The following is a 22866-nucleotide window of genomic DNA, read 5'->3' as shown; positions in this document are numbered from 1 at the left end:
CTTAAGGATTACAATTACGACATGGGACGAGTCAGTCGTCCATGTTACAGGTTCTTTGAAGTGAGCAATAGCCAGGCCATTTAAGTGTACGTTCAACTGTAGATTTTTCTAATTATACCTGCCTACTAAAAACATAACAAAGACAACAAGTAGTTGAATAACAAGAACTTTTATCTTCACAGCTGGAAAAAAAGGCATTATGGTAAACTGCATTAAAACATGTTAAGGCACACTAATTCTGGAAAAATCTAAAACAGATTCATCTTTGGAAAACAGGATGTTGTAAATGTGTATATTAAAAATACAATCTATAAATATTAAACATGCTCTGCTGCTGATTCAGAGTCTAAGTGCTATGATTGGTACAATATTTCTACTAAGAAATAGTGCATATCTGTGATATTCCTCCACTACTAATCTACATTTAGTAAAAAAAAAAAAAAAAAAGAAAAAAAAAAAGAAAAAACCCTACAGTTCTCTAGTTTGTTTTAAAGTAGTTGCTCAGAATCCTCTGGTAATAATTCATAAATTATGATGGACAGAGCAGACAACACCGGAACTATCTAGAGTAAAAAGTCAGATGCAATTACATCAAGGCCACAGTTTGGACTTCTTTTAGTGGTAAAGAAGATAATAAAACTATTCAAAAGAGAAACGTATTAACAGATTTCATGTTTGAATGTTCATCATCAACGTGAAAAGCTGAAATCTGTCCAGCGGTCTGTGGTTTGAGTCTCACTGTCCCAGTGGCCGGTCGTCATACGTGCTGTACCTCTTGACGTGGATTCGACGGACACGCTCGCGAAGCTCAGCTCCTCCGGGCCCCTCCTCTTCCTCACTGTGAGATCCGCAGTTGCTGTAGCTCCGACGCGTGGCCTCCAGCAAGGAGTTGTCAGGCAGCGGCATTGTCTCGTATAGCAAGGTGTTCAGAGTCTCCTCATAGATGCGAGCTTCAGGAAACTCCACCTGAGGTAGGAAGAGACAGACCCCAAATATTTCTATACAGTGAATACATGTATTTAATATACATGAAGAGTTACAGGTCCAAATTTGGAGTTTTCCAGGCTTCATGCATGCCTGCAGGCCAAGCAAAAATAACTGGTGGCACAGAAGAATTGCAGTGCACGTGCTAGTGGACATAAATAAGACAGAAAAGCCAAATTCACATTGTCTGTTAGTATTGATTTGGTACAAATGAGTGCACACAACCAAGGATCCAGCTTACAAAAAGACCTTCAGACTCTTTTCAGTTTCAGTCATTTTTGTGCCTCTGGCGAAGGCCTGCACGATTCGGGGAAAAAATATGAATCACGATTCCTCACGAAGTGTAATGTTTATTGCACACATGAACCAGGACAAAAACAAAACAAAGAAAAATACTTTTTTTTTTTGGCACCTATAGCACATTGCGCATCACCACAAGCCTGTAAACATAGAGGCTCCAATGAATAAAGAAAATAAAGTACATACTGGCCATTTAAGTACAGTAGGCTACCAAAAATAGTGACATATAACACATTGAACTAAATATGGCCCTGATACAGGCTCTATCTGAACTCCTTGAACATGTCTTTACATAATTAAAGTTAGTACATAATTAGTCTCTAGAGAAATGGAGTTTGTCAATTGCCAGTTTAAGTACAGTATCAAAAACATAATGATTTCTTAGCACACTCTTTAACTGCTTGCCTTTTATAGAATTAACATTCAACTGGCCATTCAAGTCACTGAAAAATAATCGTAAATCGAAGTCATTTAAAAATTAAAATCGCTAACAGGGGTGAATTGAGATTGCGATTTTATAACGATTTATCGTGCAGGCCTACTCCGGCGTGCAGTTTCTCTTTAAGTGTTGTGTGTCACATCTTGGTACACAGCTTACCATCTGCCCCTGACATGGGATGAAATGTAACACTATTGTTTCTGCAGAGTTATTTCTTTCCGTTAAAATATAGTGTTTATTGCTAAGTGATCTACTTAGTCATGTACGTGTTTATGTAGATGTTAAACAGATATCAAAAGATGATGTGGTCCGGTATGTTGCCCATACCAGTTTAGAGTCTTGGCATCCATCTTCATGTTTGAGAACTTTCATTTCAGGAACTGTCCTATTAGCTGCACTATTGACTGCAGTAACCGCTGCAATCTTTTAACTTTCTTTTTTGAATTCTGCTGCTGTTCTCTACAAGAACAATATGTGTATACATATCACGTGTATGGTTAATTGTGGGATTGTAGTGTATGGGATATGAGGCTCCTCCAAGTGAGCACATTTTCAAGTTGATTGTGATCCAGAAAAGAACAATGTTTGTGCAGTTCTATAACTCTGATTAATTTTTTGGCATATGCCATTTTTCGTATGCGCATGTAAACCTTTGGTATAGTATCAAGAAGTCCTGCCCTCAATTATGTGGAGCCATAAATACTTTTTTTTTTTTCTCCTTGTAATTTTCAAAAACAGCAGTAAGTTGGGATCCAGACCAAAAAAAAAAAAAAAAACAGCCCTGCGTTAAACAGCACACACAGGGAGCTGTGTTGCTGATACAATAAAATGGAAGTCCAGGAAGTCCAGTTGGAGTAACAGATGTATGCTTTTAAAGGCTTATCAGACGCCAAAACACTGCACAATGGGTTAATAAAGGATTTTATAACTCAGGAAAGTTATCATGGCGGCAAATATTTTATGTTTCATCGAGATGATTGTGAGGTAAACGGTAGAAATGCAGCATTTATGCTACAAAGTAATCTATAAGGCATATATAATATGTGCTTGCATATATTTAAATTGGCCAACGTGTGTTGCAACAAAAGTTGAGTCTTGTTCAACTTATTCGCCAGATTACCCTGAGTTGTTTTGCTGGAGTCTCTGCCGGACACCCAAGCCAGACTCGTTTTTTTCCACGCAGAGCACAAGTCGGTCTGAACAAGGCCTAACTCATCCTCACCTTGGTCTGCTTCTTCTCCGTGGCGTAGACGATGGAGGTGCAGCAGACCTCCGCCAGCTTGCGACCCTGACCGTAAAAGGACCAGCAGCAGATCTCGTCTCCGATCACGTCTTTGATAAAGAGGACGCGGCCATTGAAGCTGAGAGACAGTCTGTCGAACAACTCGATGTTCTTCAACAGGTTGTCGTCCGAGTTACTGTCGAGACAAAAGCAAACTGGTGAAGGAGAAGGAGAGCTTCATCATTTACTTTGCTCTGTGTCCTGTAGCTTATTAGACTTCATTAGCAGGAAAAACAAATGAAACAAATCAGTGATCTGGTAATGATGGAAGCAGTGGGACCTGTGGAGGAGGGCTTTCTTACCTGGTGTAAGAGTACTTGTTATTGCTTCTGTTGTACACCAGCTTCACCACAGGCTAACAGAGGGGGGGGGGAAATTAAACATCTGGATTTTATTGGTTTAATATCAAAATGTACCAACTGTTAAATCACTTTGAGTAGGCACTACCTATTTGGCAGTGCCTTGGCAAGACAAGAGAGCAGAAATGCATGTTTGAATGAATATTGCATAGTGCATTCACATGAAAAAATACAAATGTTTTCTTTATCTTTGAATAGCTGCTAAATGAGATTAAAGGATATGGCTTTATCTGTTAATTATCAACAGCGAATCCCATGAAGAGACCAATCACAAGAGCATTTTGCTCGTTTTTCTGGCACTGGGGCAGGACCAAACTTGGGGAGAGGCTGTTAAAAAAATCTAAATTATTTCCAGCTTCACTACAGTAATTCCAGATTCATAATAATGATCAGAACTGCAGCACGATCTGATTTACCTTGGTAGAGGACTGGATGAGCCTCTCCTCTTCCTTACTGGAGGTGACCACAGGTATAACACACAGGGGTTGCTCTTTACTGTCCTGTCAATCACAAACCAACATACACTGGGAGTTAGAGGCATCATGGGTAGTTATTGTGTCTTTGGCTCATAGCTCACTCATAGTGTCTTTAGGCCAGGTATAACATTTTGAAATGGGTAAAATTAACATTTAAAATGAGACCATAAACGTATTTAGAACATGGCGAAATGTTACTAACAAAAAGAGCATTAATCAGGTAGGTTTAAACCAGTCAAATACACAGAGAAACGAGGCTGAGTAGCATGTATTGTAACACCCCTTGGTGCGGCTTGGCTCACCCAAGGTAGGTAAGAAAGGTAGGTATTTCATTTTGAGACAGAAACTGTCAAACTTAGCCTGCATAAGCGGTTGTCCTGTTCATTGAACAATGAAACAGCAAACTCATAAAACGCACAGAAAAATGAGTGAGCTTCTTAATGAGTAATGTGACGTTACATTTAAGTTAGTAAATGACATGTAGGGCCACTTTATTAGACTACCTATTGATTCTGGTCGCGTTTTACAGTGTTTATTGCAACAGAAGTTGTTTTTGCATAGACAGACAGACAGACAGACAGACAATCTAGTAATTCTGTCCACTTGATCCCCCAAACAACAGTGAAAAATCTCTGCCTCCCCCCCCTTCCCCCCTCTCAATTTACAAGGCTACACATTTGGCAACTTAGTGTATGCACCATAAATGGATATATGCTTTTACAATCCCACATTTTATGCAGCCTTCCCGGCAGCATCCGCTGGTGATCCACAGTTGTTAAGAGAAGCATACCCAAGAATATAGAATACCCAATTTCAATACCTAAGGAGTAAATCTCATCAGCGTCAGTGAGCCAATAAGCATGCAGCATGCTTCTACCAAGATCTAATGTTTGTGATTGGCTGTCTAACGTTACACGTCGTAGAGACGCGCAGGAAAAACTCTACTCTACGCACAGAGACGGGACTCACGTAGTAGGAGCTGAAAAATAAATAAAAAGATTTGTGCCGTAATATGTAATGTTGTAATTTCCTTTTGTTTTATAAATTTGGTATTCAACTAGGGCTGCACGATTATGGCTGCTAAATGATAATCACGATTATTTTGATCAATATTGAGATCACGATTAATTATCACGATTATTTGTTGATTTTAACCAAAACAAATTGTATTGTCACATAGGCTAATCATAACTGCTTTCACATCCATATTGTGCTACATTCCTCCTTTGTTGAAGGATACTATGAAGGAGTGTGCCATTTCAGCTGTTGTGCGACCGCTTTCCACACATATATAGATACAGGCAACATTTTTTGAATGATACCCAGCCCTAAAGAGACGTGACTTGGCAGCTGCTCATTTTGTTGCGTTGTTCTTTTAGCACAAGACATGCATAACATGTTAGTTGGTGTTAGTAGTGTGTTGATACAATCTGTGCTACACAAGAATATTGGAAACACCCTTTGTTCTGAATGCTGCTTACACAGAGTATGCAATGGACCTCAGGAGGCAGGTTGTGTGCCGTTCATTCATAAACTACTGGACATGATGATGAATGAATGAATGACAGCCGGTGAGCTTAGAACTCAATGACTTGAAGTCTGTTCCCCTGGAAACCAAAGGATGTGTAAACCTTGGAAGTTCGGCAGACATTCTCGTGAACATCTGTCAGTATGATGCATAGGCACTGACACTTGTCTTCCACAGATGGTGCAGCAAACTAGCCTAGAGGCATAAACATACACTGCTGTCCACAGCAAATCAAATCTGTGCACCTGAAAAGGCTTGGTTGTGGAGCTTAATAGAACTCAGTTATGGTCAAAAACTGAGAACCATAAACTTTAACTGAAGGAATTTTTGGATATTGCGAAAGGAAGTAAATAGCAAGTAGGGGAGAACAATATGGATAAAATCCTCTACCAGGGTATTTGGTATTGTATATCCTGATACCTTTATATATTGTGATAAGGTACTTTTTTTTTTTAAATAAACTAAGAAACCATTTATGGATCATTTAAGCCATACTAGCACGTTCACAGCAGTGCTTTGAGCGAAATGCTAACATCAGCATGCTAACATCCTTATGAGGACAATGCTAATTTGCAGATGTTTACCATGGTCAGTCACCATCTTACTTTAGCAGGTTAGCATGCTAACATTTGCTAATTGGCACTACAACATAGAGTTGAGGCTGATGGGAATAGAATTTTTATGGAATTTAAGTTGTATGAATTGTTTTTTTGTGATGCTGACATTTAAACAAAGTTGTGTGACAAACTTCTTAACCAGCCTAAAATAGAACAAAGTAAAGAGAGACAAGGAAAAACTTTAATGAAGTTACATACATTGAAGGAAGCAACCCACTGACCGTGAAACCATGTGTCTCAAACAATGGCTCCTCAAAAAGTAGAAGAAAAATGAGCAAAAGCATCCAATTCTTGATTTAAAGCTATAGTGTGTAGTTCCTGTCGCCCCCATGAGGAATTCTAAGTAATGACAACAACACTGTCGGCGCGTCCACATGATACAAGCCTTCCGTGATCGCGCACGCGCCCCCACCCCAGTTGCTAGCAGCTAAGGAGGACAGGAGGATTAAACAAACATGATGGACTCTTCAGAAGAGGTCATTATCTTCACTCGAGTTTCTGCGCGGGAAACTCACCGGACGACAATCTTCTGAACATAGCCATACAGAGAATTACAGACGCGGTTGTGTGGAACTGATAGTCTTAATTAGCTTTTGTAGCAATGGCTTGAATGTAACGGACGTTCATTAATATCAAAAAATTACGCACTAAAGCTTTAAATCTTGAGTGAAGTTCCTGGGACTATTTTTTTTGCAGTCTAAACAGCATTCTGTAAAATATTAAAAGGCCAATTTATAGACTTCATTTTAAATTAGTTGAGTGAATTTCACCACTTCTTAATTTACATTCGAGCCATCATCAATGATCGATCAATTTTATCCTGAGCACTTTGTGAAGTCTGTTTTAACATTAGCGCCATATGAATGAATAATTGCTCATCCTTCTGACATTTAATAAGCATAGTGATTGAGAATTTAACGCAATGATGGTTTGCAGAAACATGTGATGAATTAGTGCTACAGATACTAAAAATAGCCCCAGCAGTGCGTGACAGGTCTAATGAGTGGTGGAGTATCGACGTGCAAATGGATGTTTAAGGCCGTTTCTCCATTTATGGCGAATAGTGGGAGTGGAATGAGGCTCATGCACGTACGCCCATTTCGAGAATGATTGAGATTTATGAAACAGAATCAGCTGACGTGCAGCTTTACAAATCTGATAAAAATAATGCGTACGGTATATTGTGGGTACACACAGCTTTAGTCGTGAATCTACACAGAGTTTAATGCATCTGGTCCCAGATGTTAAGACGGACAAGAATACAAAAAAAAACAACTAATGTTATAAATAATTGTAAACGCAGTACTGTAGGTCATTTAACTTGAAATTTTACATTGAGTATCCAGAGATGCTCACTGACTAGGCTCAGTGCATTTTGTGTAATGATGAGAAAAAAAATGACTACAGAACCAGAACTCTTCTGCTGATACACAAACTGTCCAAAGGCTTGATAACAATACATCCTCATTCTCTGTACTTCAAATATCAGTCAGTGTGGGTGTGACTGACCTGCAGGGTGTTTTGACAAAGCTCCACTAGGCCCTGGACAAGGTAATATTTTGCCTCAGCCATCAGCTCCTGGACAGCCTGACGCCCTTTGGGTAAGGTGACTGTGCCGTCACGTAGGTAGCACAGGATGCTGCCAAAGTGTTTCCCACTACGGTCAATCAGGATCCAACCTGAACAGAAAAAACAGACCATGTTGAGAATATGCACTTCTAAGCCACCGGTGCACAATACTGTGACATGAAACAGATTTTGCAGATTTTCATTCAAACTAAACAATGTGTGATCAACATAACAGCAAATCCAACATCTTAAAAAAGGCAATGACACTAATTATGTGAGACTTTTTCTGGTGTTCTTTCAGTAGAATTAGTTCAATAATTCTTGGCTAGACCTGTTGTGATCATGATGAGCAACAAGTGTGGTTTACAATAGCAGTCGATAAAATATTTGTGATCCATTTTCCCAAAATATGCCACAAATGTGTCAGTGAAGTCATGTTTTCCGTAAAAGCATACATACAAATCAGCCATTATACTCTGAACAGTCGCTGTTAGAGGTTGTGTTGAATTTTAACCGTCAATGTCATGAAAACAGCACATTAAAATGGCAATACTAGTTTTCACAGATGTGTTGTGGAAAGGTAACAGCATAGAATAGATTTTTTTTTCCACTGTGGACAACACCTTGATCTGCAGTTCAGAGATGGCTTACCTTCTTTATCAGTGAACACTTCCTTCTTTCCACTGAACATAGCTTTCAGCATGGAGTTCTGCTTGGTCAGCACTTGCAGTGTGGTGTAAAACAGGGTCCCGCCAACATTGATGCGGACATACTTGTTGCCGAGGCCCACCGCTCCTCGATAACTGCAGGTCTTGGTCTTGGGACAGGTCAGAGGAGGGACTGAGGAGGATGAGTGAGACTGGGTGTGATGCTGGGGCAGGCAGCTGTCCCCGGACATGTCCCTTTGGAGGAAGATGACCACCCTGCAGACGGAGGTCCTGTGGTCCCCCGCCGTGGTGACAGCTACTGATGAGGCCGCCACAACCTCTCACTGCTCCAGATCATTCCTGGCAAAACACAGAGCCCTTAACTGGAGCCAAATATTCTCTATGAAGCTACCCAGGAAAAGACAATGTCGACAAAGAGTGTTAAAGCAGGACACCCAGTGGCTGAAGGCATGTATCACAATACAGAGTGGAAGCCACCTATAACACTGTTATATTTTCCTCAGTTCCCCTTCCCATTAAATGGAATGTGACTCAGCAGGAAACTAGAGGAGTAGGGAGAGAGGCACATATCAACAATAATCAACTACATTTACAATAGCAGGCAGCTCACTTATCTTGAAATTAAATATAATTAGTAGCTGATATTCAATCTCTTTCAGATATTGGTAGTGGTCCCCCTTAGTGGAGCAAGCTCAGTTTAACAGGATACTGTTAAGTGTGGTGCGTTATGCACCACATTAATACCTTGGATGGTTTTAATAACTGAGGTATAGCAGTGCTAGCAAATGAACATGTGGATTTAAATTCAAATAGCTTCCTGCTTACGTTAACTGGTTAAAGTTATTTGCTAGCTTGTGTTAAACTCTAACTGTTACACCAAAGTCTCCACAGATCCAGCCTATCACGGCTAAGTTAGCACACTACACACACAAAACAAAAACCAAAAAAAAAAAAAAAATCAGGAAGTGAACTTAATGTTACTTGGCAAACAGCTAGCTTAGTTAACAAACTACTAGGCTAGTTAAAAACTATACACCACCTCCAGTTCAAATCCATGATGCCAGCGAGAACAAATGCTGAATGTCTGTGTACATTATAGTTCTGGAAAATTGAGAACTACTATTAACACTAAAAGTAATCACTCAATTAAGCGGGAAGCCAATGATGTGATATTATACTATGAAAACAAAAACCAGACAGTACAGTTGATTGTTAACTTATTCTACTGGGAAAATTTCACATCCACAAAGCTAAGTTATCAAAGTCTCAGCTGGCATTTGACCCTTTCAGAAGTCTATCCAAATTGTAAACATGAAAAGTGTTCATACAGTTGATATGCTATTTGATTTTTTTATGGTTTTGCCTGCCTTTCAGTTAAGTGTTATTTATTTTTTACTTCAGTTGTTTTTATTCATTTCAATTATTTTTCTTGATTTTTACTACATTATCACCAAATTGACAGTGACGACTGGGCTGTCTTTTTGTCTTTTAAAAGTTTGATAACTGTTTTATAATTTATGTTTTTGTCACGTTGTATGCTAGTTTACACAACAAAGTTAATTGAAAAAAAAGAGAACGAATTACTAGTTCTCTTTTTTTCAATTAACTTTGTTAATATGTCTTCGGTGTGGCAAATTATGCTAGTCAACCGGTGGTCTTAATATACATACATGTAGTCAACAGCAAGCAGAGGGTTAGCTCGGCTGTCCTTTTCCGTCGTGTAGCGAAATATTATAGACTGAACGCCCTTCAAAACTGTGCCCGTTGTAATACTTAGCTACTTGTTCGTCGGCAAAGGCCCTAAGGTATTACGCTATATTAGTAAAGTACATTCAAAACAGGTAACGTTATAGTATTCTTGTCAATGCTTTATTGGAACAAAATATTGTAGCGTTAACGTTAATGCTATATTCGCTTTGCGTCACTCCAATACTTCCTAAGTGGGTGTGTTTTGCTAATGTTAGCTAATGTTGAACAGGGTGGGCGAATTTACAATGCGATTGCGGGACAACCAGACAAACTAGCCAATCCTAAAAGTTACAAATGTATTGAAATCTGGGTTGTTTTTTTAATTGAACACACACCGAATTAGTTATAACGTAAAATGGCATTCGGGAAAGGTTTCAAATTCTCCAGATGTGTAACGTTATGTTCTACTAGCTAAAGTGCCAGATTTTCAATGGAGTGCGTGACGTTATGTCCACAGCTAACGACACCCAGCAGTGAACAACACGTAACGAGGCATCAGTTTACGAACGTTTACTTACCGACCTCTCAGTGCTGCTGTCCTTATGTGTTGTTAGATAACCGCACACCGTCTGGCTAATTAAGCAGGCCTTTATCGCCGTGAGACGAAAATTCACAACAGTAACAAGATTTGAGTTGTAAAAAAACTGTAAAGTTAAACTCTCTCCTCTTCTTTCTTCTTCCTCGAAAGAGTTCCCGGCAGGCTGTGCGTTGTGATATATAACGCTGCCCTCCACAGTCAGTAACATGACATGACGAGCATAGACTGTAAATATGAACAGTCTATGATTGCGAGCCGTTTTTATTCTGACCTATCCGGTCAGCAGCTATTATTATGGCTACGATGATAGTATTTCCATCCCCTGCATTTACTGGAGTTATGGTGTATTTATGTAGATTCATATTTAATGTTGACATGGATTACTTTATAAAAAATAAAAAAAATACTAGACTATACTTTAAATCTCATAGTGTTTTATTTAGAAAGTCAAACATGTTTTTATTTATTATCTCTCATTTTGATTTATCTCATAATCCAATTCTTTTCCTAGCCAAAACTGGCTTCCATGGCTCTTGGGCACAACAAATACCTCAAATGCACAACACAGAAAAACAAGTGTTGGGACTCACCTTATAAATCATATGAACTACCAGGACAGTAGATTTTTTATTTTTTTTATTTTTTTTAAATCATAAAGCAACACATATGTGTACATACTTGCAAGGTCTGACACATAATGTATGAATGAATTAGTTATCTAGGCAAAGAAATGATCTCTCATGCTTTAGTTAATTGAGTCTATACAGACTGAACATTTCAGCAGCTCGTATATTAAAGGTGCAGTAGGTAAGACTTATAAAACTAACTTTCTGTCATATTTGCTGAAACTGACCCTATGTTCCAGTAGAACTACATGAAGCAGGTCATTTATAAAAATAAAAAAAAATCAGACTCCTCTGGCTCCACCTACAACCTGTAGTGCAATTTGCAAAAATCCACCGCTCCCTGTTCAGACGCACCAATCATGGCCAGGGGGGGGTGTCTAACTGCGTGTCAATCACTGCTCATGCACACGAATTCATTCTCCCTTGTGGGGCGAAGGGGTTAGGAGACCGTTATGGGCTTTAGCAGAAAGGGGGGAGGGACTGAGAAGTTGTTGATGTTCAAATTGTTTGGCTAAGTCCTGGATCTTCACAATCCTACCTACGGCACCTTTAAACAACATTTGACTTTATCGTTATAGTGCCTTCAACAGTGGCACTGTCTGGTTCCCAAACCTTTTCACGTCAAGGACCCCTAAATTGATACAAGTTATACCATAGACCCCCATTTCATAAGATTTCATCACAGGGACCCCTATCTCATAGGATTTTTGCTTTTAGATGTTTATTACAGAAAGTGTATGAGACCCATGACCCAAACGGTCATTCATTTTGTCATTGGATTACTTATGGATGTAATTATACTGAAAATAAATGATTCCCCTTTTTGCTAAGGACCCTGTGGACCCCTGGGGGTCCCGAAAACCACGGGTCTGCATCACGGTAAGAAATCTCATTCCGTTTTACTTTCAAAGCATGGGTGAGAAAGAACAGGTCAAGTACTGTTAGCGTTCTTAAGGGTTAAACATTGTATAGGGCTAACATTAGGTCATAAAGCATGGAGGATATAGGCCTACCGCAGGTTAGGTGTGTGTGTGTGTGTGTGTGTGTGTGGGGGGTAATGGGGTATTTATTTGTTTGAAATATGTTTATTTATTTATTCTAAAGGGAATTAGATTGTAAGTCTACTGTCTGATCCACCCTTTCGGAGCAGAAGATGGCGGTAATGCACCAGTGAGCTGGATGCCAACCGCCGTATAATACACGAAGAAGATTTGGTTTCCTTGGCAGCGGGAGGAGGAGCTTTCTGCCTTGGGTTTGTTTGCTTGCTGTGCCACATCGCACAACACAGAGCCGTCTGTGTGAACGGTGATAGCGGTTTAAACAGGTACACTTTATTGTTTTCTGTCCCAAACATTGTATGATACGGTTCAATATAACGTTATCTAAGGAACTTAATTCGTCGTAACGAGGATATTGTGTGTGCTTCAAGTCGTTGTCCAATTAGCTTTTGTGAGCAGGCTTAACGTTAGCTAACGTTAAGTAGCTGAGTTAAGTTAGCCAATGTAACTTAATTTTAGGTTAGGTTCAGGTTAGACTTTTCCACAGGGAAAACACCCAAAAGTATGTAAACCGTTATAGCTATTTCCACCTTTAGAAAGAGACTAAACTAATTTAATATTTTACATAATGCATGCAAAAACAAAAACGCTGTCTCGTCTTGCCATATCTTGCCGTATCTTTCATTGAAGGTCATAGTTCAACCACGTTTGTTTTGCATCAACAAGAAGACCACAGACTGTCAGCAACATACAGTAGATATTATCACTGTGCGATAGTCGGATAGCAAGCCGCTTGTCAGCATTATATTATCGAGCTATAAAGCCTGTTGTATTCAGTGTAAATATACACCGCAGTTCAAAAGTTTGGACTCACCAGCCACAGAAGCTTGGTCGGGTACAATCAGCTGACTGAGACTACAACTCCATATTTTTGAATGGTCTTTCATGCTTTTAGGTTGTAGAAAGACATCTTTACATATGTTATTTTGTATAAAGGGCTTTAAAAAAAGAATAATGGTTTGTACAGTTAAGCATGTACAGTTAAGTAAGAATTAGGGCTGCACTATATGAGGAAAATATGCGAAACCGTTGTTGAATATCGCCATAAACGAGATTAATTGCGATTAGAAAAAACGATAAAGTGTACTCGGTTCTGTATTTCTACTGCTTCCAGTATTCTGCTAACATACAACACATTGCTTGTTGTATTTAAAACAAATGAAAGAAAATCATTCCCAGCATTCTTTATTGAACAAATTGAACAGTGAATCGGATATAAAAGGCACCACTAAAAAAAGAATGACAGTTACATTTTAAAGGGCAGTTTTCTGCTGATATTTTCTTCCAACACAAAAAAATCTCTTAAGTGTCTTTCGCGATACGTTGCAGCCTTTAGCGATGTGTATATTGCGCCAGTTGATATCACCATGATGATTTAAAAAATAAAATAAAAATAAATAAATTAAAAAAACGGCATATTGTGCAGCCCTAGTAAGAATAGAATAAATAGCATTGGTAGAATTAACTGGAAGCTTAGCAGTACAATGTGTGCACATTTAAATAGAAACATGTTCAGGTTTCAGTCAAGTGCATAATAATGCAGCCTATAACAAGCTGGAACTGTGTGCTGCTTTAGCAGAACTCTTCAATCTTCCCAATAGAAATCTGAGTTTAGTCTAGGGTTAGCACTATTGGAACTGGATCAGGGAATATCAGCTGAACATACTATAGACTGACACATTTACATTTTAAAGGTATTCAATCTAACCACTGAGTAGTCTGCAGAGGGCCTAAAGAAAAACAGCTTCCCAAAATATTCAGAGCCCATTTGCACCATTGTGGTTCACTAATGATCAAGGGTCACTTGCGCTTTTCTGGACTGGAAAACCAAATTGAAGGGTATTTGGGGAAAGAAATTGTTCCAACAGTATTCTCCAATGTTATACAACGCTGTGGGGACATCGACTGAGTTTTTAGTCATTCAATTCTTCTTTTGGGGTCAAAACTATTTCAAATGTATATAAAACATTTGGTGTCTGAATTATACAGATTTATCTCTGTTAAAATAGCTATTATCGGGCACCCGGATAGCTCAGTTTACTCCTCGGACGCAGCGGGCCCGGGTTCGACTCTGACCTGTGGCCCTTTGCTGCATGTCATTCCCCCCCCCCCCCTTCATGTCTTCAGCTGTCCTGTCAAAAATAAAGGCTGAAAAAAAAATATAGCTATTATTTAAGGAAAGAAGAAAAACACCAACCTTTTGAACGACAATGTTTCTTGTTAAAGAGGGCTTCTCACTGGATAGCCTATATTTCAATTGTGTTTGCTTTCTCTGTTGCCCTGTTCTCCATCCCTCATTCTTTATGTCTCCTTTGGGACAGGCCCTGTGGCCATGGCTAAAGACCCGTTAGCCGAGGCAGGCTTTTATTTTGATGAACTCAACAAGCTACGGGTACTGGAGCCCGATGTCAGCCAGAAAACCTCCGAGCTCAAGGAAGAGTGTAAAGAATTTGTGGACAGTAAGCACTGAATATTTTGTCAAGTTTATTAGGCTGAGCCTGCGTATCCCCACCAACATCACCAGATCCTACAGGATGTACAAATGTGTTATCCTTTGCAGAAATTGGCCAGTTCCAGAAGATAGTGGGAGGTCTAATTGAGCTGGTGGATGAATTGGCGAAAGAAGCAGAGACAGAAAAGATGAAGGTAAGCTTAGCATTTAAAGCTGCTTTTGCAGATGATGTTGTAGTCCTCGTATGCAAAAGCTTTGCCAAAGTATGAACTTTTGATTGATTGTGAAAGCAACACCTTATTATTATTATTATTATTATTATTAATAATAATCCTGTGTTGTTCTCCTTGAGGCAATTGGAGCCAGAAACCTGCTGAAGTCAGTGGCAAAGCAAAGAGAGGCTCAACAGCAGCAGCTTCAGGCTCTCATAGCCGAGAAGAAGATGCAACTTGAGAGGTAACCAGTGCGTGGGTGGACGCCATAACCTGACAAACGCAGTGCTGGTTTGTGCGGGATAGGTCATGGTTTCCTATCTATTTTAGTCTATATGGACGACGATTTATGTGCTGGATTATTCAGGTGCTGCCAGAAAGTCACCTTCCGCTTTCTTTGTGTTGGCATTTTAAACTCCGGTCAATCTATGAGGACTGTGGTTAACTGCTCCTCAGATCTCTGCAGGGTAAATCCAGACAGCTAGCTAGACTATCTGTCCAATCTGAGTTTTTTAGAAATGTCCATTCCACTCCATTCCAGATAGAATACCAGCTGAGATCAGTTGCATTGTTTGTTTAACCAGGGCAGCAGTTTTCAGATTACATTATGTGCTTACATAACTGCAAAAGGGTTCTCAACTGTTGTAGACAGAAGTGGCTGAAGAAACGCTTGAAATTCATGCTTTTTGGTCTAAACGTCATACCCAAATTAAAAGTGGTACAGCTCCCATATACTTTGACACTCTGGGGTGTGCCTGATATCACTGGAAAGGAAACATTCTCAAGGTTTTGGTACCAGTGTCAGGGTGATCCTAGGCCTTACTGACACAGAGTTACAGAGGCTAGAATGGAGGTTTTTAATTTCCGTCCAAGTCATACATCTGTAAAATGATTAGACTACACTGCTGTAAACACATCTGACAGGTGACCGACAACACAGGGCAATAGCCACATGTCTCAGCTTACTACGGAAAAAACCCAGAAGCCAAAAGACTCAAAAATACAACACTTCTCAAATACCCAAACACACCCACATCAATCACCTTTCCAGTGATATCAGGCACACCCCAGAGTGTCAAAGTATATGGGAGCTGTACCACTTTTAATTTGGGTATGACGTTTAGACCAAAAAGCATGAATTTCAAGCGTTTCTTCAGCCACTTCTGTCTACAACAGTCGAGAACCCTTTTGTAAATTATGTAAACACATAATGTAATCTGAAAACTGCTGCCCTGATTAAAAAAACAATGCAACTGATCTCAGCTGGTATTCTGTCTATAATGGAGTGGAATGGAAATTTCTAAGTGACCCCAAACTTTTGACCGGTAGTGTACACACGTTCCACCAAAACAAGTTCCTTCCTGAGGCTATTTTGCAGAGGCGCCGACATTGAGTCCAGCGCTTAGCGCCGGCCAAGACAATAGACCTTTTCCACGGCAGACATGTTGACATGTCATAGTAGGAAAAGCACAGGTCTATTCAAAACCATTAATGATGGCTGCATTCCACTTAGGAGAGGCCCTGGTATTGTTCATGCTGACTCACTGAGATAGCTCACTGGGACACTTGATGGAATTGAGCCACCGTTAAGGTTATCAATTTCAGCTGTGCTTTTCCTACTATGACAAGTCAAAATGTCTGCTGTGAGAAAGGTCCATAGTGATTGGTTTAAAGCAACTGCCAATAAACCAGAGCACGTTTTTCTCCCATCCCGATATGCTGTGTGAACTAGCCAGACCTTCCTCCGCAGCGCTGTGGAGGAAGGTCTGGCGATGCGGGAGTGACCTGTTTTAATTCAGCACACACAAAAAAAAGAAGAGTACATTTCTCTTATACCTGGATAAGTTTAAAGCTGTCTAAAGGTCAATTAAAAGAAGAAAAAAACACATCAGCAGTCACATCAGTGTTTACTGTATCATGATATCTACTGTACTTGGCATTTCTAACATTTCATGTGTCATGTAATGGACTGCTATTTTTGCCTTTATTGCATTTATTGGTGCACATTTAGGTTTCTGTTACGTTTTCCTTCTTTCAGATATCGTATTGAGTATGAAGCCTTGTCCAAGGTGGAGTCAGAGCAGAACGAGTTTATCGACCAGTTCATTCTGCAGAAGTGAGGATGTGACTGAGACGGCAAAAAAAAAAAAGAAAAAAAAAAAAAAAGTACGACATCTGTACGACCATTTCCAGAGTGCCTGTCCCGTTTTCTCTGAGCGATGCCCACTTCAGAGAAATACTTTGCTGCAACCGTTTTCCCGAAGCAATCCCAAAGCTCCAACATCATCCTAAAAAATATCCACCTCCTTTCTCCACTGTGTGTGTGTGTGTGTGTGTGTGTGTGTGTGTGCGTGTGCGAACAGCCAGCTGTTTACTGTAGTTGTTTTCCACCCTGGTCAGAAGGTGGGAGGATTTACAGTGCTGGAAGCTTGAATATATTTGAAACGTTAAGTCCTGTTCACACCAAATGTCTCAACATCAATATCTCAGACCAACATCAAAGCAGATGGAGCTATTTATACAAGTGAATGTTATTTATACTATTTATACTGAAAAAAAATTGACTCTGTATATCTAGTTTTATTACATTTTGTATCAATTTAAATACTGCATGTGCATGCATCTGTATATACATTTATAAGATAGAAGTTGATCCTGATTCAATCATCTGTTATGTTTGCTTATATTTCATTCTTGTGGTACAACCAGTCAGCGGGCACAGCACGTGAGGAATACATAGTCTTCTTTTTCTTCTTTCTGTATGTTATGTGTGTCAGTCTTTTAATGTATACATTAAAATGACAAATGGTTATACTTGAATAAATCCTGTATTGTATTGCACAATAAAGCAGGTCATCATTTTTTGCTGTCAAGATGTTAGAGAGGTGGATGAGCACATGTTTAACATTGTGCTATTATGTTCTGTTTCAATAAAATGATTTGATATCCATATATTTTGACACCGTTGGGTGGTCCTCGTGCACACATAGGTAAAGGGTTCGCAGAGTTGAGAATAGCTAGACAAGCCTTATTACACAATTTTGGTCCGCAGTTTACAAACTTACGTTGCAGTACCATTTTATTTTTCAAACTTTCAATCGTATCACATTAACTTCTTTAGCAGATGGAGTTTCTTTCTTCATGCTCTGTGTTGAATCATTCGGTTACTTTCCCCTTTCAATCTCAACATTCTACCACTTTAAGATGATATCTGCACTTAACTCATTGGCTGCAATTAACTTGAGCACACAAGCCGTGTAAAGCATTCCAATGTGAATATACTGGATGTAATGGGGCAGGGATTGTTTTATCAAATCCTAAAATTATCCCTATTGGATATTGGTATTATGGAGTTTCCTGAGCTGTAATGGCCCTCTGGCATGTAACTGGAGTTGTACATTACCATAGGATACATGCATAACCCTTCTGTAATGGACTACAGCCGGGGTTTTACTCCTCTCCCTGCTAGCTCCTAAGTGATGTACTGACATTTTACCTTCTGTAATTCAAACAGAACATCGTAGCCTTGGTCTTTACCAATACTTAGCCAGAGAGAAAGAGAGGGATACGTGCCCTAAAAGCTTAAAAAAAAAAAAAGTTAGGCAAAGTAAGAAATATAACTTTCACTGAGTTATATGAAGGAGTCCAGCCAATGAAATACCACTCCTCTCTACTTCAGAGGGACAAACATGGATCTATTCTGAGGTTACAGAGGGTAAGAGGTGCCTGACTCCCCAGCTAACCTTTATTTCCTGGCCAAGAGGGAGAGGAGTGAGGAAAGGGCAACTGCACAATACAGTATATTGCTGCGGTCATGTAAAGACTGCAGAAGTGTTGTTTGGGGAGGGCTGGGGGTCTCCATCTCCATCTTCATCCGCTTATCCGGGGTCGGGTCGCGGGGGTAGCAGCTCCAGCAGGGGCTGGGGGTATTATTATTATTAATAGTATATTTGGAACCTTTACCCTCTCTAAAAAATACTTTGAAACCAGTTTTAAAAAGAGAAATGCCGGTGCCGTTAGCATAAAAACTGCAAATGGGGAAACATCACTTCACTTTGCCCTCTATAGACCATCTTGTTGCTTTTAAGTGTGGTGATCTCAAAAAGTGAAGGCTAGCCTCTTTAAGTCACTTTGAACAGGAATATCGGTTCATGTCTAAAATTCCACTTTTATTGTAAGTATATATATATCTATATATATATATATATATATATATATATATATATATATACACACACACTTAAGACAACAAAGCTATAAATATTGAGAATAATTTATTGAATTCAGTATATAGTCAACTCATTTCAATCTAAGAACAGTATTTACACTTTTTATAGATAGTGAATATTATATTCAATTGAGCAGTCATTTCATACAGTATAGTCCTAACAGTCGATGACTCGTGAGGTCTTCCTCTCATCACATGTTTCTTCATCATGGCTGTTCACATCCCCACAATAACGAGGCTAAATAACACAATGAGCACTCAAAACTCAGACATAGAAACTGTACATCCGCCACTACGGTTCATCAGGTGCAGCTCTGCAAAATGCTACACCCGAGGGCATATCCCTGGTTTATGAACTTCACTTCTTCTTGGTGTACTGTAAATCAAAAAGAGAATTAAGAATTACAGTGTGAATTTATTTGCACATCAACTTGGAATCAAAGGGTACACTGTGTAGTGTTTGAAGTATTTTATTAGCTAAAATAAATGTCTTCATTCATAAATATCTCCTCATTGGTGTAAAATTACCTCTGCCTATCATCTGACTTATCCTCGTAAGAATTTCTTATCTGTATTTACATTGGACGGGCAAGTCCAAGGAGGCTTCCATGTCGTTCCGCCATTTTGAAAAACTATAACGGCTTAGAGGGACATGAAGCACTAGCCTACCTGTCTAGCTGATCCACGACGCGTTTTCGTTCAGAGCCAGCGTCACGTGACTGAAACGGAGGAGATCAGTGAGAGGCGCTTGTCACTGCCCCGGCAAATTTGAAAGCCTGCACTGCCCTTTAGTTCATAATGGAGGATCATACTTATGCCGAGCCACAGGAGAAGGAATCCTCGTCGCCAAAAAAAGCTTCTTGGTACATAACTATTCCTTTGAATGCAAAATACAATTTCACCGCTAGACGGGAGACATTCCTACACAGTGTACCTTTAAAAAGGCCTTGGTCCTTACTTTATCAAGAATCCAGTCTGCATCTGCAATAGCTCTTTGGATTATCATTTGTATCCTCTCTTGGTCGTCTTCATCGGAGTGACTGACGTAACCCTGGAAACCAAAAGCAAAAGGATCAGGATAATGAATTGTTCATTTTTTTTTTTTTTTTTTACGTTCACAATGGGGAATCATTTGGTAGAAAGTGCTTAATCTTTAGGCTAAAACCACACGTAGGTTTCACGATGACACATAAATGCCGTAGACTTTATTGTTCTTGGTTATGTAGATCATAAATACATCAACAATATCTAGAAAAATAATACAATGATAGTTTGGTAGAGTACGGAGGAAAAGCTAAAGTGGAATAGTGTGAAACCATCTGCATGAGAGCGGATCACATCCTGTGCACGTGCATTCTTATCCTCGTGCATGAGACAAACCAATATGCTGTGTGAACTAGCCAGACCTTCCTCCGCAGCGCTGTGGAGGAAGGTCTGGCAAAGCGAGACTGAACATAAGATAGCTACCTGAAAAGGATCTGTAGTTGCAGCTAAGAGAGCCATTGACAGCAGCCACAACTCTGGATCTTAGATCAATGTCTTGGTCAGGGACAATGGCAGTATGTCAACAACATTCACATGTTTTGGTGTGGACAGAAACCAGACGAGTGAAGGTAGGCTACATGAGTACAGGAAACATGCAAACGGCACAAAAAAGGCCTCACCAGATTCAAACCGAGGATCTTTTTACTGTGACAGACTGTAGGACTGCCTTTAAACATATCGGACTGTTTGAGATGTCAAACTCTTAAAACTATTTATTTTTTTACTATTTCTAATTCTTGTCCACAAATTGTCCTTGTTCATGGGCAGCTCTGTCACTTGAAAATTAAGTACATGATGGATATATATATATATATATAAATAAAATGTATATAAATACAATGTCCAAGATAATTTGAAAAACATTTAGTTTGTCAATAGTCGATGCACATGTTGACCTCACCTGTCTTATGGCATGTCGATAATGCTGCTGCATTGCTGGCGTTGGTAACTGCCTGCAACATCTGAGGAGATGTCGATAGAGCTGCACTGGTGTCAACTCAGCTCCAACTAAAGGCAGCATGCCTTCCTCCTTCGGTTAAACTGCTCTTAGTAAAAATACAAATCAAATGTTATTCGGGTTAGTGACAATATTTATTTAGTAACCATAGAAAAATAAGTAGTGGTTTCCACTACCATCCAAAGCATATGAATCACTGAAGAGATCCTTTTTTTTTTTTTTTGTGTGTGTGTTACATATACGCTATTACTCACAGTGCCCAATTCAGCTTTACACTTTTTTTTCAAGGACAATCATAAGAAATAATTAAGATTTATATGAAATGGAACACCCTGGTAAGCCATCTGAAGCTTTTGTATTGGGGCCCAGACACTAAGCAGATTTTAAAGATATATTATAAATACACACACATTATCTAGATTAAAACAAAACAAAAATAAAGTGCATGCCTTCAACAGTAACATTTTCAACATACAGAAAAACCTAAGAGCTAACTACCCTTAAATACAAAATGGTCCCAATATATTTATTATTCCATCAGTCAGTTTAGGCCATTCAAGATTGAACACATTAGTAGTAACCAGTAACTGCTGCCAGCCGTTTAGGCCACTGAACATATTTTAGTAGGAACTGCTGTCCTAAGCTCTTTTTGAAAGGTTTGTTTGAGTGGCATGTGTTTGTGTCTTGACATTATTTATATGGACAACTTGACAGACAAAGTTACATTTGTAGCTAGCTAATCCAATTTGATGATCATGTTGGCTTACGTGCAGTTTAGCAGTTTAGCGTGTCCCAAATGATGTTTGTCTTATTTGAGACAGGTTAAGGTTAGGGTCAGGGTAGCACAGGTGGTTTAGCAGGTTCATAATTAATTAAGGACAGTGTATGGGGAATTTGGGACACTAAACTGCACGTATACCGATGATGTTTCATTTCATCATTTAATTTTCAAGTGTTTTAAATATGCCGTAATCTTAATATGCTTTAAAGTTGCTACGCTCACGATTCATTTATGTATCCTTAGGTGACCAATAAGCTGCTAGCTAGGTACATGTAATGCTTTCTTTGACTAGCTAGACAGAGCTGGGTGGAGGTAACGTTAAACATTGCGTAGAAAGAAAGCTAAATTAGCTAGCTAGCTAAATTAGTTGACAGAAAGATGTAGCTTCCATAACACAGTGGCTACATTATCACTGCCAAACAAACTATATGGTTAAGCTTACTGTGTCTCTGTCAACTTTAGGGAAGGCTGTCAGCAGGCGCTCAGCATCGTAAAAACCTCCTTGGAGTCATTATAAAACTAGCCCAGTAAACTACACGAATGTGCCGCAAATTTGGGTTTTCCAAGGATGGCGAAGGCATGACCCACCTTACTCTGCCTCTGATAAGCTAATAAGCTGATAAGGCTAAGTGCTTGTTGCCTGCGTTGGTGGGATTGGTTAGGTTTAGGCACGATGAGTGAGATTGGTTAGAGTTAAGGTGAAAATGTCAGGGTAAGCTAATCAGAGGGAGAGTAAGGCAGAGTAGGGCGGGATATGACTTCGCCATCTTAGGAAACGCAAAGTCGCTTCTTCTTCTTGTGTAGCATGGATCCTACATTGAATCACAGACTGTCGCCCTCTGTTGCGTAGGCTATATATCTAAACTTAGCACAATATATAAGAACATTTGTGTTTGGTAGATTATTTCTCTGTGGTAACAATGCTTTTTGGCAATAAATCTTATACCGTTGGAAAGCCTGTTTAGTTCCCTTTCAAATGGTGCCCCATTTGTAAGGAA

The 22866-nt window shown here is 39.4% G+C and overlaps 3 protein-coding genes across 6 annotated transcripts; 1 reads left to right on the top strand and 2 right to left on the bottom strand.

Annotated features, from left to right (window-relative positions):
- Positions 1-150: 150 nt before the first annotated feature.
- tnfaip1 (tumor necrosis factor, alpha-induced protein 1 (endothelial)) lies at positions 151-10685 on the bottom strand. 3 transcript variants are annotated; one of them, XM_078246884.1, is made up of 7 exons: positions 10490-10685; positions 8206-8561; positions 7495-7664; positions 3781-3864; positions 3308-3360; positions 2946-3141; positions 151-966 (listed from the first exon to the last, which is right to left on the bottom strand). In XM_078246884.1, exons 2-7 carry the CDS (start codon positions 8450-8452, stop codon positions 736-738), a joined length of 981 nt encoding a protein of 326 aa, XP_078103010.1. In that variant the 5' UTR covers positions 8453-8561; positions 10490-10685; the 3' UTR covers positions 151-735. The 3 variants fall into 3 exon arrangements, with proteins under 3 accessions (XP_078103010.1, XP_078103011.1, XP_078103012.1); XM_078246885.1 differs by having other exon boundaries at positions 10494-10685; XM_078246886.1 differs by lacking the exon at positions 10490-10685 and adding an exon at positions 9893-10147.
- Positions 10686-12349: 1664 nt separating this feature from the next.
- ift20 (intraflagellar transport 20 homolog (Chlamydomonas)) lies at positions 12350-17705 on the top strand. The gene is made up of 5 exons (XM_078246883.1): positions 12350-12459; positions 14515-14652; positions 14754-14839; positions 14998-15101; positions 16896-17705. The coding sequence occupies exons 2-5, from the start codon at positions 14526-14528 to the stop codon at positions 16975-16977; spliced, it is 399 nt and encodes a 132-aa protein (XP_078103009.1). The 5' UTR covers positions 12350-12459; positions 14515-14525; the 3' UTR covers positions 16978-17705.
- Positions 17706-19114: 1409 nt separating this feature from the next.
- Positions 19115-22489, bottom strand: lyrm9 (LYR motif containing 9). Of its 2 annotated transcripts, none has more exons than XM_078246882.1 (4): positions 22311-22489; positions 21031-21173; positions 20044-20136; positions 19115-19461 (listed from the first exon to the last, which is right to left on the bottom strand). In XM_078246882.1, the coding sequence occupies exons 2-4, from the start codon at positions 21148-21150 to the stop codon at positions 19444-19446; spliced, it is 231 nt and encodes a 76-aa protein (XP_078103008.1). In that variant the 5' UTR covers positions 21151-21173; positions 22311-22489; the 3' UTR covers positions 19115-19443. The 2 variants fall into 2 exon arrangements, with proteins under 2 accessions (XP_078103008.1, XP_078103007.1); XM_078246881.1 differs by having other exon boundaries at positions 21031-21170; positions 22311-22488.
- Positions 22490-22866: the final 377 nt, after the last annotated feature.

This window comes from Sander vitreus, chromosome 3 (genome assembly GCF_031162955.1).
Source record: "Sander vitreus isolate 19-12246 chromosome 3, sanVit1, whole genome shotgun sequence".
Classification (NCBI taxonomy): Eukaryota; Metazoa; Chordata; class Actinopteri; order Perciformes; family Percidae; genus Sander; species Sander vitreus.
The sequence above is the reverse complement of the archived record's forward strand: the minus strand, read 5'-3'. Positions and strand labels throughout refer to the sequence as shown.